General features: G+C 62.3%; 1 protein-coding gene across 3 annotated transcripts in view; it reads left to right on the top strand.

Moving 5' to 3' along the window:
- Nucleotides 1–13,044, top strand: part of SBNO2 (strawberry notch homolog 2) — a 44,983-nt gene that overhangs the window by 16,086 nt on the left and 15,853 nt on the right. For all 3 annotated transcript variants that reach the window (XM_031438053.2, XM_031438052.2, XM_064479625.1), the window contains exons 3-4: nucleotides 918–991; nucleotides 1,601–1,712. In XM_031438053.2, the coding sequence (XP_031293913.2) occupies nucleotides 918–991; nucleotides 1,601–1,712 (186 nt within the window). The remainder of the gene's footprint in view (nucleotides 1–917; nucleotides 992–1,600; nucleotides 1,713–13,044) is intronic.

Raw genomic sequence — 13,044 nt, 5'->3', positions numbered from 1 at the left:
GGACAGGTGGGTATGGTGATCGCAGCCAGTGGGCCTTTCCCCAGCGACAGCCAGCAGCCTCCCTGTCAGAGTCCCACATGGCCTGCAGCTCATTTAGGGACAGGGACACCTGCTTTGCAGGCCCATGTGTCAGGGTGGGACACACCACCCTGATACCACAGTCCCACACTCCAGGCCGGTCCTGCCAGTGCCGGTGCAGGGTCCCTCACGCTCCCGCTGACCTCAGGCTCCCCTTTCCGGTCACCCACCGGCGTTTCCTGAAGCAGGTTCTCGGGAGCCCGGGCCTGTGCTTTGCTCTTGGGCCACACAGACTTGCCCGATGCCTGGATCCTCCTCGGCTCCTGTGAGCTCTGAGAAGGCCAGGCTCCAGAGCCACCTGGGAGGAGTGGGGTTGCAGGTGTCTGGCTGGGGCAGTGCCTGCCCCCAGTGCTGGTGGGAGCCCCTCACCCTGGCCTCGGCCCCTGCCCCTCTGAGAAGCCACTGTCTCCCAGGCAGGGTGCATGTGCCCCTCGTGGGAGCCTGCCCCAGGAGGGACTCGTGCCCTCTTCCTTTACGTAGGATCTCATCCTCCACTTTCTAGAATGTAGGCCTCCACGTGGGGTCCCAGGCCCCAGGCCTGGGTGTCAGAGCCTTGGGTGGGCCCACAGCCTGGGCTCCCCGGGCCTGCAGGGATTCTGTGGGCACCACCAGTCCAGACTTGAGGCCATGGCCACCGTCTCCTCCCCACCCTGTCCTCAGTGCTGCCCGTGTACTGGTCAAAGCCTCGTCTTCACACAGCCCTCTGGGTGGGCTTTCCTGTGTAGACCCTGCTGGGACGCCAGCGGGTGGGCTCAGTGCTCTCTCCACGCTGCCCCACTGCAGGGGGTGTGGGGGTCCCGCCCTCCTTCCTCTCCCCTGATGCCGGCGCTCTGTTGCAGAACGCCATGCTGCACTGCTCGTGGTGGAGCCCCTTCTCGCCTGCGGCATATCCAGCCTTTTCCAGCGAAAGCCAGTAAGTGACTGGCCACCCCCACCCTGGTCCCACTGGAGGCCACCCCACCTGCAAGGGCTTCACTGCCTTCCCATCCTGCAGTTATGGGTTAAACAAAAATAGAGCTTGAGGTTGGGGGCTTCAACGTTCTGCCAAGGGGGACGCAGCTGAGACTGACTTGCTGGGACCTGTCTTAGCAAGAACTCCCCAGGGAAAATGGCAGAGGTAGTGGGGATGAGGGGATCAGGGAGGGCTCCTCTGCAGGGTTGACATCAGGTGGGCAGTGCGAAACCTTAGGGGTAAAAGGAACCTGGAGGACAAGCTTCCCTGTGGAGGGCATTGGTGAGCTGGGTTTTGAAGGGTAAATAGGAGTTTGCCAGGGAGACCAGGCCTAGAACCAGGCCAAGGAATGGCCTGTGCAAAAAGCACACAAGCACATGTAGTTGGAGCCTAGAGGTTTTTTCGTGGCGCCATATCCTGGGATGTGGGCAGTGGCTCCCCTCAACTGAGTTTCTGAGACTCCAGAGTTGTTCCTGAAGGCGGGTGACCCCCACACCTGTCCTGCCTGTGGGGTGGGGAGGGCAGTGGTCCAGCCACGCCCACCAGCTCACTTTCCTTCTCTGCTTCCAGTCAGTTCATGAACTCCTCCTCCTTCATCGTGGGCCAGCCCTGTGCAGACACCAGCTATGGCCCTGCCGCCGCCAGCCCCAGCTTCCCGCCAAAGAGCAGCGACTTTCCTCAGGTAGGAGACCTCATGTCCTGCAGGCCCTGGCACCAGCCCTCGGGACCCCTGCTGTGTCCCAGGGCAGCGCCTGTGAGCTTGGCTGGGCCTGGCACCACGTGGGTCTGTCAGTGCCGGGTGGACGTGGCTTGTTTCGGGGAATAAGGCCTTTCCCAACCTGTCAGAGGTGACTTCCCTGGAGTGGAAACGCTGAGTCAGAGGTCCCGTCACCAAGGCTGGAGGCCCGCTCACATCGTGCTGTCACTCGTGTCCGTGTGCAGATTACCGGGCCGCGTCTCGAGTACCTGTTAGCTTTACCCAGACCTGCACTGGCTCGTCCTGGCGCCCTGACACCTGGGCGGGGGCTGGGCCTGGGCCAGAGCAATGCCCCGTTGGGTGGAAACACTGAAATGAGTGTTTGTGTCCCCAAAACCTAGCAGCTGATTGAAAAACATAACCCACTTGAGTGGAAGGAAGGGGTACCACTGGACCTGGATCTCAGGTGGCTCAGCACCCCGGGAGTCAGGGGACCTCCCTTCGCAGCCTTGTCCACGGGGCTCGTGAGTGGTGCCCGCATCCCTGCCTCCAGGGCCACGGGGGTGGTCTGTGGGCAGGAGCCCAGTGGTCTGGTGGCAGAGCCTCTACAATTTAGGAGCCATTCCAGGGGCACCAGTGTGGGGTGGGGGTGTCACGTGCTCAGATCCTCTGAGCCTTGGTTTCTTCCTATAAAGTGGGGGCTCGTTGGCCCCCAGGTGACAGGCTCTGGGGGACACCGTGCACATGGGCCTTGCAAACCCGCTGGACTTGCTTGGACGAAGACCAGGGCCCCTCAGACTGGCCCACACGCACTCAGCCTGGCCCGTTCTCCACACTGGGGCCCAGCAGGATCAGGCTGAGACATGGACTGAGGGGTGTATTCTGTGGTGACAGTGTCCCCACAAATCCAGATCTACCCGGGACCTCACCGTCTGTGGAGATAGGGTCTTTGCAGGTGTGCGTCGTCAACAGTGGCACTGAGACCACCCTGGGACAGGGTGGCCCTAAACCCAGTGAGGGTCTTTGTGGGATGGGGGAGGAGGGACTGACGCGGGGAGGCATGTGACGATGAAGGCTGAGCCCGGGCGCTGCAGACGTGGCCAAGGTCGTAGGGGCCACGAGAGGCAAGGCAGGCCCCGGTGCCTGGGGCGTGCAGCCCCGAAGGCCACAGCGTGACCTGGACGTCTGCCCTGATGGCTGCACGTATCTTGTTGGAGCTGCCCCGTCAGTGACCCTTCTTGGCCGCCCAGGAAGCGCCACGGCTGGGCCTCGTGGCGATGGGAGCAGAGGGTCTCACCTGCCCCTTGGGAGCCCCGAGTCCCCCAGACGAGGGTGGAGGGCTGGACAGGAGTCCTGTGGACGCCGCCCGCCAGACTCTACAGAAGCATACGTGGTTTCCTCTGCCCACGCCGGTCTGAGAGGACACCCTTGGCCTCCAGCAGAGGAAAGCCCTGTGGGGTTGAGCCTCCAAGGGCACCTGGCCGACGGCCTGGGACCTTCTTCCTGCCCGAGGCAGCCTCTCATCCCCAGGCATCGGCTCGTCCATAGGCTGGATGCTGATCAGGTTTCTGTCCACTGTGTCCCGGACACAACTCCGTGTCCAGATGAGCTCCCCCACTGGCGCGGCCCCTGCTGGACAGATGAAGAAACCGAGACATGGGGCCTGCTGAGTCCAGGGCCAGCAGGGGCCTTTGGGGCCCTGCAGCACCCATCTGGCCTTGCTCCCCACCATCCATCTGCACCCACCACCTCCTGGCTCTGCCAGGAACCCTTGCGATTTCCAAGCTGAGAATCCCTTGGGCACCACGTCTGCTTCTTGCAGCAAGTAGGGGAACTGTGCCCAGCACTGTCCATCGTTGGAGGTCGCCGCATCCAGCCCACAAACGAGTGTCAGCTGAATGTGACCATAGCCCACCCTACCCTCCAGCCAACCTTGCTGAGGGTGACTTGAACCCCAGTCTCTCTTCAAATCAGTGACATCTCCAAACGAAATCTCAACCCAGTGCCAACTGTGCAGTCAGACGGACGTGAGACCACAGTTCAGCCAGGGTGAGGGGTCCCGAGGCCCCGTTATCAGCCTTCTCTACCTGCCCTCGGGGACCAAGCCGGGAAGGAGTCCAGAGCAGCCTGGCATCCGAGGCTCTTCCAGCCCAGCCCAGCCCAGCCCAGCAGATCGGCCACAGATGCCCTCTGCTCCTGTTTCAGATTAAGTGACATTGCATGGTGGCCGGCACAGGGACAGCCCTGAAGACATCCTCGTTCTGGTCCCGGGACCTGCGGACCTGTCACCTCACAGGGCAGAGGAGATTCTGCAGGTGGGATTAAGTTAAGACCTGTGAGATGGGGGTGACCCTGGATTCCTGGGGGCCCCATGTCATCACAGGGTCCTCATCAGTGGGAGGCGGGAGGGTCAGAGTCAGAGAGAGACAGGGGACGCTGCGCTGCTGGCGGTGAGGATGGAGGGCGGGCCGCGAGCCAGGGATGCGGCGCCTCTAGAAGCTGGAAGAGGCAGGAAGCGATTCTCCCTGGAGCCTCCGGAGGGACCAGCTCTGTCAACCCATTTTGGACTTCTGACCTCCGGAACCATAAAGTAATAAACGTGTGTTGTTTTAAGCCATGAATTTTGGGGTGGTTTATCACAGCAGGGAGAGAAAACACCCACTGTGCAAAGCCTTCATGTGGCCTGTGGCACGCTCCTGCTCCATGCATCAGGAGTTGGAGTGGAGACTCCAGAGCTGAGCTGGGAGCAGGGAGTGAACATCAACCCAGCAGCCTTCACGTACCTCCTGGTAACTAAACTTGAACCCTGAGTTTCCTAGCAGCCAAAGCAAAAAGAGAAAGGAGATGACTTACATGACTCCTGTTGCCTACAAGGAGAAGGCTTCTCTCTGATTTCCCTTTGGGGCCTGGAGCAGTACCTGGGGTCCATGCCCCAGCTGGCCCAGGCCCAAGACCGGCGGTGTGGGTTGAGCAGGCCTCCTTATGGGGTCCCTGATTCACAGGCACCTGGGCAGGGTCTCCAGCCTGAGGGACTCTGCTCCTGGGACAGCAGGAGGCAAGTCCAGTCCCCGCTCAGTGGCAGCTCTGCCTCACCAGATGGAACTGGCTGTCAGAACATGCACCTCCTGAGCCCACCCAGAACCTGTGCCCAGGTTCCGGTGCAGGAGGGCAGGCGCACTGGGGGCTCATCTGAAAAGTTCGGCTCTGTTGCTCTTTTCTGTGTTTGAAGGTTTTCATGACAAAATGGACTTTAAAATTTTATATTTACAGAAAAGGGGCAAAGACAATACTGCGAATTCCCGATTGCCCTTCCTCATCCAGGTGCCCTGCACGTCACATACAGTGTCGTCCATAGCAGTGAGGAAGTAGCCCCGCTGCACCACGATGACCGCACTCGGGGGCTCCCGTGGGTGCAGGGAGGCCCCACAGCTGTTCATAGGTTTCCCCCTTGGGGGTTTGCCTGGGGCCGTGCTGAGATGGGGTCTGCGTCCTTGATGGGAGCCCCCCCGGGCAGGGCATGGTGTCTGCCAGGCCCCGTGTCAGTGTGTCTTGGCATTGATGTGTGGACCTTGACCCCTGGGAGGGCAGCGTCCACTTTGTCTCTCCACCGTCCACGGTCCTCCTCTCCTTTCTGCCTTTAGGGTGGCACACAGAGCCACTCAGGCTCCCCACCTGAAACAGGCCCACAGGCCCGGTTGGGCCTCCCTCCCCGAGGGTTACTGTGCTGGGGGGTGTGGACGTGTGGCTTTTCTTTCACTTTGTAATTTTTAATTGAAGTGTGATTTGCATATCCTATGATTCAGCAGTTTCAGTGCATTCACGGTGTTGTGCAACCATCACCTCTGTCTAATTGAAGAACATTCCATCACCCTGAAGAGCAGTCAGTCCCCATTAGCTCTCACCTGCGCCCCCAGCCCCTGACAGCCAGGAGCCCCCTCCCTGTGTCTGCGGACTGGCCTGTTCCGGACGCCTCACATCCATGGAGTCACACAACTGTGTGTCCTTCTGTGTCTGCTTCTCACTGAGCTCTGTGCTCTCAGGGTCCGGCCCCGTGGGAGTGGGTGTCAGGGCTGCTCTCTTTTTCATGACTGAGTGATGCTCCCGTGTGTGGAGGGACCATGTGTGTTTATGTTTATCTATCGATGGACATTCGGGTTGTTTCTGCCTTTTCGGCCGCTGTGAACTGCGGTGTAAACTTGTGGGGACAGAGCGGTGTGGATGTGTGTTGCAGGCGTGGCTGAATCTCACTGTGAGGGATGCTGGGGGCTTGTTGGGGTCAGGGTTGGGGTGAGGTGCTCAGCGTCCAGACACCCCCACCCCCAAGACCTTGTGCCTCCAGCTCTCGCTGTCCCTACTGGTCCTCCTCTGGCTTCACCCTACCCTGGTTTCTCTGGTGTCCTGGCTGCACGCCCCACCTCCTCCACTGCCCCCTTGTGCCCAACCCCCGCCCCCCCCCCCAGCCTCCAGAAGCAGGTGCTGCCCTGACCCCTCCTCCCCAGGCCACCAGCGTCCTGGCCAGCCCCCAGGAGGGCCCTTGTCCGTGCGCCGAGCGCCCCCCATGCAGTCAGCCGGGCAGGCGTCTGCCCTGAGGGTCCCTCCAGGCGTCTCAGGTGGACCCCACATCCACCCGCTGAGGACACTTTCCGTCTGCCAGCCCGGGCTTCTGGGAAGCAGGATGAGGTCACAGCTCAGCAAAGTGCTTTGCAAACTCTCAGCAGCTCCCCACACGGAGAGGGGTGGGCGCGCCCACTGCTCTGCGAGCGCATTTCAGCAGTATCAGAGGGCCCAGCCCACGCTGCCCCGGGGCACCTCCTGGCCGCCCCAGCGCTGGCGGGCAGCGAGCCCGAGGCCGCTTTTCCTAGGAAGCCCCTCAGTTCACAGGGACCACTGCCCGGTGAGGGCAGGAGCGTGGGCGTCTGAGGGAGGTCTCCATGTGGGAGTTGGGGGACAGAGAGGTGAGGGAGGGGCCTAGAGAGGGGACCTGCAGAAAGCCCTGGGGCCACCCCCGCAGAGCACCATGACAGGCCTAAAACCACAGACTCCTCCCTCGTGGTTCTGGGGCCGGACACCCTGCTCCAGGGAAGGGCCTATCCAGCCCGTCCCTGCCCCTGGGCCCCAGGCGTCCCGGGCCCCCGGCCGCGTCATTGCGGCCTCTACCTCTGTCTTCACACACTCTGTTCCTCTCTGTCTGTGTCCAGATCCCCTCTTGTTGTCAGCACCAGCCATCGCGTGGGGCCCACCTGCTCCAGTGTGGCCTAGTCTGAGTTAACTACGTCTGCGGCGGACCTCACGGGCACAGGAGTCAGGATGTGAGCATGGCATCTGGAGGGCATAAGCCAGCCCTCAGTGCCCGAGGGGGACCTTCAGTTCCCTCCTGACCATGTGCCTGAGCACCACCCACCTCCATCTCACTCTCCCCTGTAACCTGGGCCCCATCAGCGGGCACCATGCCCTTGAGTGAGTGGGTCACCAGATGCAGAAAAGCTAGCCGGGGCAGGTGGGGAAGCAGGGGGGTGCCCACCTGAGAGCAGACCCAGGGCCTCTCCGGGACCCAAGCAGCTGGGCTGCGCCCGCCCCTCCACACTCAGCCCAGAGCAGCCCCACGGCCCAGATGTGTCCAGCCAGACAGGGACGACCAAACTGTCTGCTGATGAGTTACAGGGACAGAGTCCGAGTTTAGAAACTGCTGGCAACCTGACCAGTTTCAGACCGGTCGCATCTAATAATAAAGTTTGTGTTTGTATTCGGTCTTCTTTTCACTTCAGTTTCCTAGTAATTCCTTTTTTTTTCCCCTTCTTACTTATTTATTTATTTTATTTGGTGGAGGGGAATTAGGCTTCTTTATTTATTTATTCACTTATTTTTAGAGGCAGTCCTGGGGATTGAACCCAGGACCTTGTGGGTTCAATGCTACGCATGCCCTCTACCACTGAGCTATCCCCTCCCCCTGCTTTTTTAAATTGAGGCAAAATTCACATACCTTAAAATTTATTCTTCTGAAGTATATTGACAAAGTTGTGCAACCACCACCTTTACATAATTCCAGAACTTCCATCACCCCAAAAAGAAACCCCGTCCCCATCAGCAGTCACCATCCCCAGACTCTCCCCCAGCCCCTGACAGCCAGGAGCCCCCTCCCTGTGTCTGAGGACTGGCCTGTTCTGGACGTTTCACATCCGTGGAGTCACACACTGTGTGTCCTTCTGTGTCTGCTTCTCTCCCTGAGCACCGCGCTCTCAGAGTCCGTCCACGTGGGAGCGGGTGTCAGGGCTGCTCTCCTGTTCACGGCCGAGTGATGCTCTGGTGTGTGGAGGGACACCTGTGTCTGTGGATGAGCATTCAGATTGTGTCCGCCTTTTGGGCGCTGTGGACGTGCGTGTGTGGGTTCCACGTGGACATGTGCCTCTGTGTGTCCTGGTGGACGCCTGGCAGTGGACTTGCGGGCTCGTGCGGTGACTGCAGCTGCTGAGGGGCTGCAGGACTGTTCTCCAAGGACCCCGCCCCGTGTGCCACCCACACCAGCTGTGTTGGGGTCCCAGTGTCTCCAGCTTCTTCCCACACTGGTCACTGCCGGCTTGCTGGGCCCAGCCACCTGGGCGGCTGTGAGCTTGACCCCACTGGTTTTGATTTGCATTTCCCTGCTGTCTGGCCGTGTTAGGGCTCCTTTCTTATGGCCTCTTATGCAAGTTCCCTCCCCTGCAGCGGTGGCCTCAGGGCTGTGTGCCCCCGCCCTCCCGCCCCTACCCTGACTGTGGGCTGGAAATGGGTCAGGTCTGCAGTGTTGGGCCAAGATCTCCCTGCCAGCAGGGTCCCTCCACAGCCAGCGTCCCTGGGCGCCGTGCAGGTGCAGGGAGACCCATGGGCCAGCACCCTCCTCGGCTGAATGCCGGCTCAAAACTGTCCTGTGAAGTAGGTACTCTGAAGAAACAACCCAGGACAGGGCACCCTCATCTGAGGGCTGTGTGCCCCCTGCTGCGAGCCCCGTCTGCATCTGGCCCTCAGTGCTGGGCTGCAGGTTGCAGGAGCGATTGGGTTTCAGGGACACTGGACCCCTTGCCAAGGCTGGAGGGGAAGGAGCAGGATGGGTCCGAGTCCCCACAGGCCCTCCAGGTGGGGCCTCAGCATGGGCAAAAGCCCTGGGGTGAGCTGGCGGGGGCGCTGGAGGCTCCAGGGCAGCTGAGTGGCGGTGAAAGCCTGGGCCCAGGCTGAGGGGCTGAGGGCAGACCTGGGAGGGCGTGGGGGCCCGGAGGGGCCAGCCAGGCCTCAGCTTCCTCCCTGTGGCGTGGGGGCCTGCTGGGCAGGGGTGTGGGTGGAACGGTGCCCAGTGCACCAGGGGTCTGGGGAAACTGAGGACATGCCCGGGAGGGGCCTGCCTGGGCTGCCCAGCTGAGCCCCCTGGCATTCTATCTGGACCCCAGTGCCCGCTGAGGGTTGGGCCACAGCCAAGGGCGCCCAGGGCAGCAGGGTGCGACCGGCAGGACCAGCGGGCAGGCTTGTTGACAGCCGGCTGTGGCTAGATTACGCCCCGTTCAGTAATTCTCCATGCTCTGCCAGTAATAGTCCTGACTTACCAGGCAGGCATCATTTCCTGAAAGTCAGCCGGCCTGAGGGGAAGTAGGCGCCGGCAGTGACTAAACCAACATGCAAATGCAGCCGGGCTGAGAGCCGGGCTGGGGCCGGGGCGAGCGCCCGCGGTCATGAGGGAGCCGCTCCCGCCACCATCCAGGGACCCGGCCACCATGTCCCAGCTGCGCTTCTGGCTGCAGTTCGCAGCTCTCAACAAGGTAACCCCCTGGCAGGACCCTGGCCCCTCCCCGCGGCAGGCAGGTCACCCCACCGTGGGAACTGCCTGGAATGCCAGGCTCCCAGGAGGCCCCCTCCCCCCAGCCTGCTCTGTCCTGGGATTTGGCAGCGAGAGTGCATCCAAGGGAGTTTTCTGGGCAGAGCCACGTGGGATATGGGGAATCGCGGCTCCTGGGGCAGCCGGCGAGGGTGGCCTCAGAAGGACCCTGTGGGGTAGGCGGGAGGGGCTGCTCTGGGGGGGCTGGGAGCCTTCCCACCTGGCAGGAGTCTTGTGGGCTCTCGGGTGTCCTGGGCTGGCTGGCCGTCACTGAGGGCCGGGGTGGGGCATGGTTTGAGGCGGGCTCTGATTGGACAGGTAGGAACGGTCCCCGTCCCTCTGTCCCTCTGAAGGGCATTTCTGGGGTCAGCTTGCCCGGCTAGGAGGGGTACTGAGCAGACCCCCAGGGGGCAGGCTCAGAGCCAGGTCCAGCATGGGGGCTGTCCTGTCCTGCCCTATCCCGCTGGGCTACAGGGGGGTGAGGTGGGGGTGTCACTGCATGGGCAGCTCCTCACTGGTCCAGGGTCCCCAGATCGCTGAGAGACAGTAGTCACAGCAGGCACCTGCCCTGGTCCCCCAGAACTGTCGGGGTAATCAGTGAGGCCCCCCCCCCCCCCCGGGCTGCAGTAGAAGGAGCAGTGTGGAGCCTGGGGTCTGGGAGGAGCTCCAGGTGCGGACACAGATGCCGGGGTGAGCCAGGAGGAGCAGTGGACACAGGCCAGGGAGCCGCGGCCCTGGCCAGGGAGGAGCGAGGAGGGCGATTCTGGGTTTGGGTCATCTTGGAGGTCTGCTGGTGGCTGCTGGCTGTTAGGTCCCAACACAGGCGTGCAGCCCACCAGGGAGGGTCCATTCTCACTCCCATCCAGTCACCCTCCCTGCATAGGGGGTGGGGAGCTGGGGAAGACCCCAACCCCTGGTGACCCGAGTGAGGCCCCACTTCCTTTGCCCCAAGGATCCAGGGGCCCCTAGACAGTGCCGGCTGCTCGACTGCCTGTTGGAGCACCTGGTGGAGGTGGTGTCCACAGAGCGGGAAGAGAGTGCCCACTTTAAACTATATGGTTTAGAACAGTTTTAGATTTACAGAAAGGCAGTGAAGATAGTTCAGGGGGTTCCCGTATGCTCCACGACCAGTCCCCGTGGGTCACACCTCACCTGAGTGCCGGACGCATCCCAGCTGGTGAGCCAGTGTTGCTACGTCACTGTTACCCCGAGTCCACGCTTCCCTGTGTCCTCTCTGCCCCGTGCCCGTGACATTCAGGCCCCCCGGGCTGTGTGGTTTCTCTATCCCTCCTAGTGTGGGTGCCCGGGCGTCTGGGTTTATCTGGAGTTTCCTTGTGATCATGCTGGGGTGATGGGTTTGGGGATAACCTCAGAGGGGATGTGTCCTACTCGCCTGTCACACTAGGGTCCCTGCTTCTGGCTCCTCCATGGCAGGTTCCCTCCTCTCCACACTGTTCTCCTGGGAAAGGGTCTCCATGCGCAGCCCTCACAGATGGGGGGGTCCCCTGAGCCCCTCCTTACCTGATGCCTCTGCCCTCATTTGGGCTGGCAGAGGTCCCGCCCAGCCTCCCTGCCCACTGGTCAGTGATTGCTCTGCCTTCGGGAAGCAGGGCCATCTCTCCAGGCACCAGGGTCATTGGTTGATGGGCCGGGGCCATCGTCACTCTGACCTGGCGGAGAGGCCACACTCAGTTGTGGGAAATCCAAAAATCCCTCAGAGGGATTTTTGCAAAGACACGTGGCTACCCCTGCCTGTGCTCAGACCCTACTCCAACCAGCCTGCGGGGTCTCCGGGGGTCTCTGCCCACTGTCGCTTCTTGGGGACTGGGCGGCCGGCTTCTGCAGCCCAGCCTCCCCCAGCATCGTCCACCAGACTTGGATGGGCCACTTCTGACTCCTGGATGCAGCAGAGATCAGGCTTCAGGCTCAGCAGGGCCAGACCAACCACCGCTGCCTCAGTTTCCCCCAAGATGGATGCTCTGGCTTGTTGAGTCGCTGGCTCTCACATGAGGGTGCCGGGCGCCCCAGGAGTACCACTTCCTGCTTCTGGGCTTGGCATTCCCCTCCTGCTTCTGTCCTGGAGCTCGGGGTTTTTATAAACCTCCCCAGGCTGCCGCCCAAGCCCAAGCCGGTCCTGCTGGACACTGTCTGCCTCCAGGTCAGGCAGCCGCAGCCCCACCTCCTCATCCGGACTTCCCGTGTCCCAAGTCCTGCTGCTGGTGGGTGCGGGTGGGGCCAGGGCGAGGGGGAACCTGGCGGGCAGAGCCCTTGCCTTTCCTGCCACCAGGGCCAGGGCACCTGGGCAGTGGGAGGTGTCCAGATAGGGCCCCAGCCTCATACCAGCTGACTTGGCAAGGCCCCTGACCTCCTGCCTGCACCAGGAGCAACTCCGTCCAGTAGATGGACAGGCTGAGGCTCCCATGTCGAGCCGTCCCCAGGGAGGCCACTGGGTGGACCTGTCCCAACCCCTGCTCCACCCTTTCATGCCTTGGCTGCTGTCCTTTGGGCACTGGGGGCTCAAGCCAGCCTGTTGTGGGGCTGTGCCCACACCAGCATCCAAGCACGGAGTCCTGGCAAAGCTGGACAAGTCCTGGAGGTCCCTCGCCCCCAGGAGTCAGGGTCTGATCCAGTGCAGATCAGCAGGAGGGAAGCCCCAGAAACACAGCCCTTGAGGAGGCATGGGGGCAGGGCCCAGCGCTGGCCAAGAGCAGCGGCCCGTTCTCAGGGACCTGGGGCTGTGGGGACGCTGCCCCCCATCCTCCTCGCCTTCCCCCTCTGATTAGTGGGGCGTGCGCCCTGTCTGTCCCAGCCCGGCGGCCACCACCCTCCAGCAGCCCTGGGAGGCAGAGATGTAAGAACGGTGCTTGGGACTGGGGGCTCCCTGAGGGCTGCGCTCCCTCCTCCTCGGCTCCTGCCCTGCTCAGGAAACCTCCCGCTGACAGATCGTGAATGTGCTGGGGCCAGATGTCAGCGTGACAGGCCCTCCACGGCCACAGTGGCCTGGCTCCCCCGTAGCAGGCAGGCTGGGGGCTCCCTCCCTCCGGCGCTGGGGCCCCTGCAGCAGAACAGCACTTGCTGCCTCCCCAGGGGGCGGGTGCTGTGGGCACCTTGCACCGGTGGGGTGTGGTGGGGGCTCACTCTGCACCGGTCACAGAGCCCCGGGGGCTGGCTCCACGTGTCCCCATGTCTAGCACAGGCCAGGCACACAGGTGCTCCTTGCCCGTGACCGGGGTGGGAAGGAGGGAGGGAGCACAGGAGCCCCTCCCGGCACTGCGCCTGATTTCCTTTAGATTTAGGTTTACAAACCGTGTGACCTTCAGAGCAGACTTCTCCCTCGGGTGTGGGGGCCTCTGGGCCCCAGCGTCCCTGTCCTGGCACCAGCTCCATGCGGATGGGCCAGGGAAGGCACCAGGTGTCTGGCACCCTCTCCCACTGTCACTTAAGTGATGTCCAGCTTGTAGCCTGTGGAGTCTGATT

Source organism: Camelus dromedarius, chromosome 27, assembly GCF_036321535.1.
Source record: "Camelus dromedarius isolate mCamDro1 chromosome 27, mCamDro1.pat, whole genome shotgun sequence".
NCBI classification, from domain to species: Eukaryota; Metazoa; Chordata; class Mammalia; order Artiodactyla; family Camelidae; genus Camelus; species Camelus dromedarius.
This window is presented reverse-complemented; position numbering and strand designations above follow the sequence as displayed.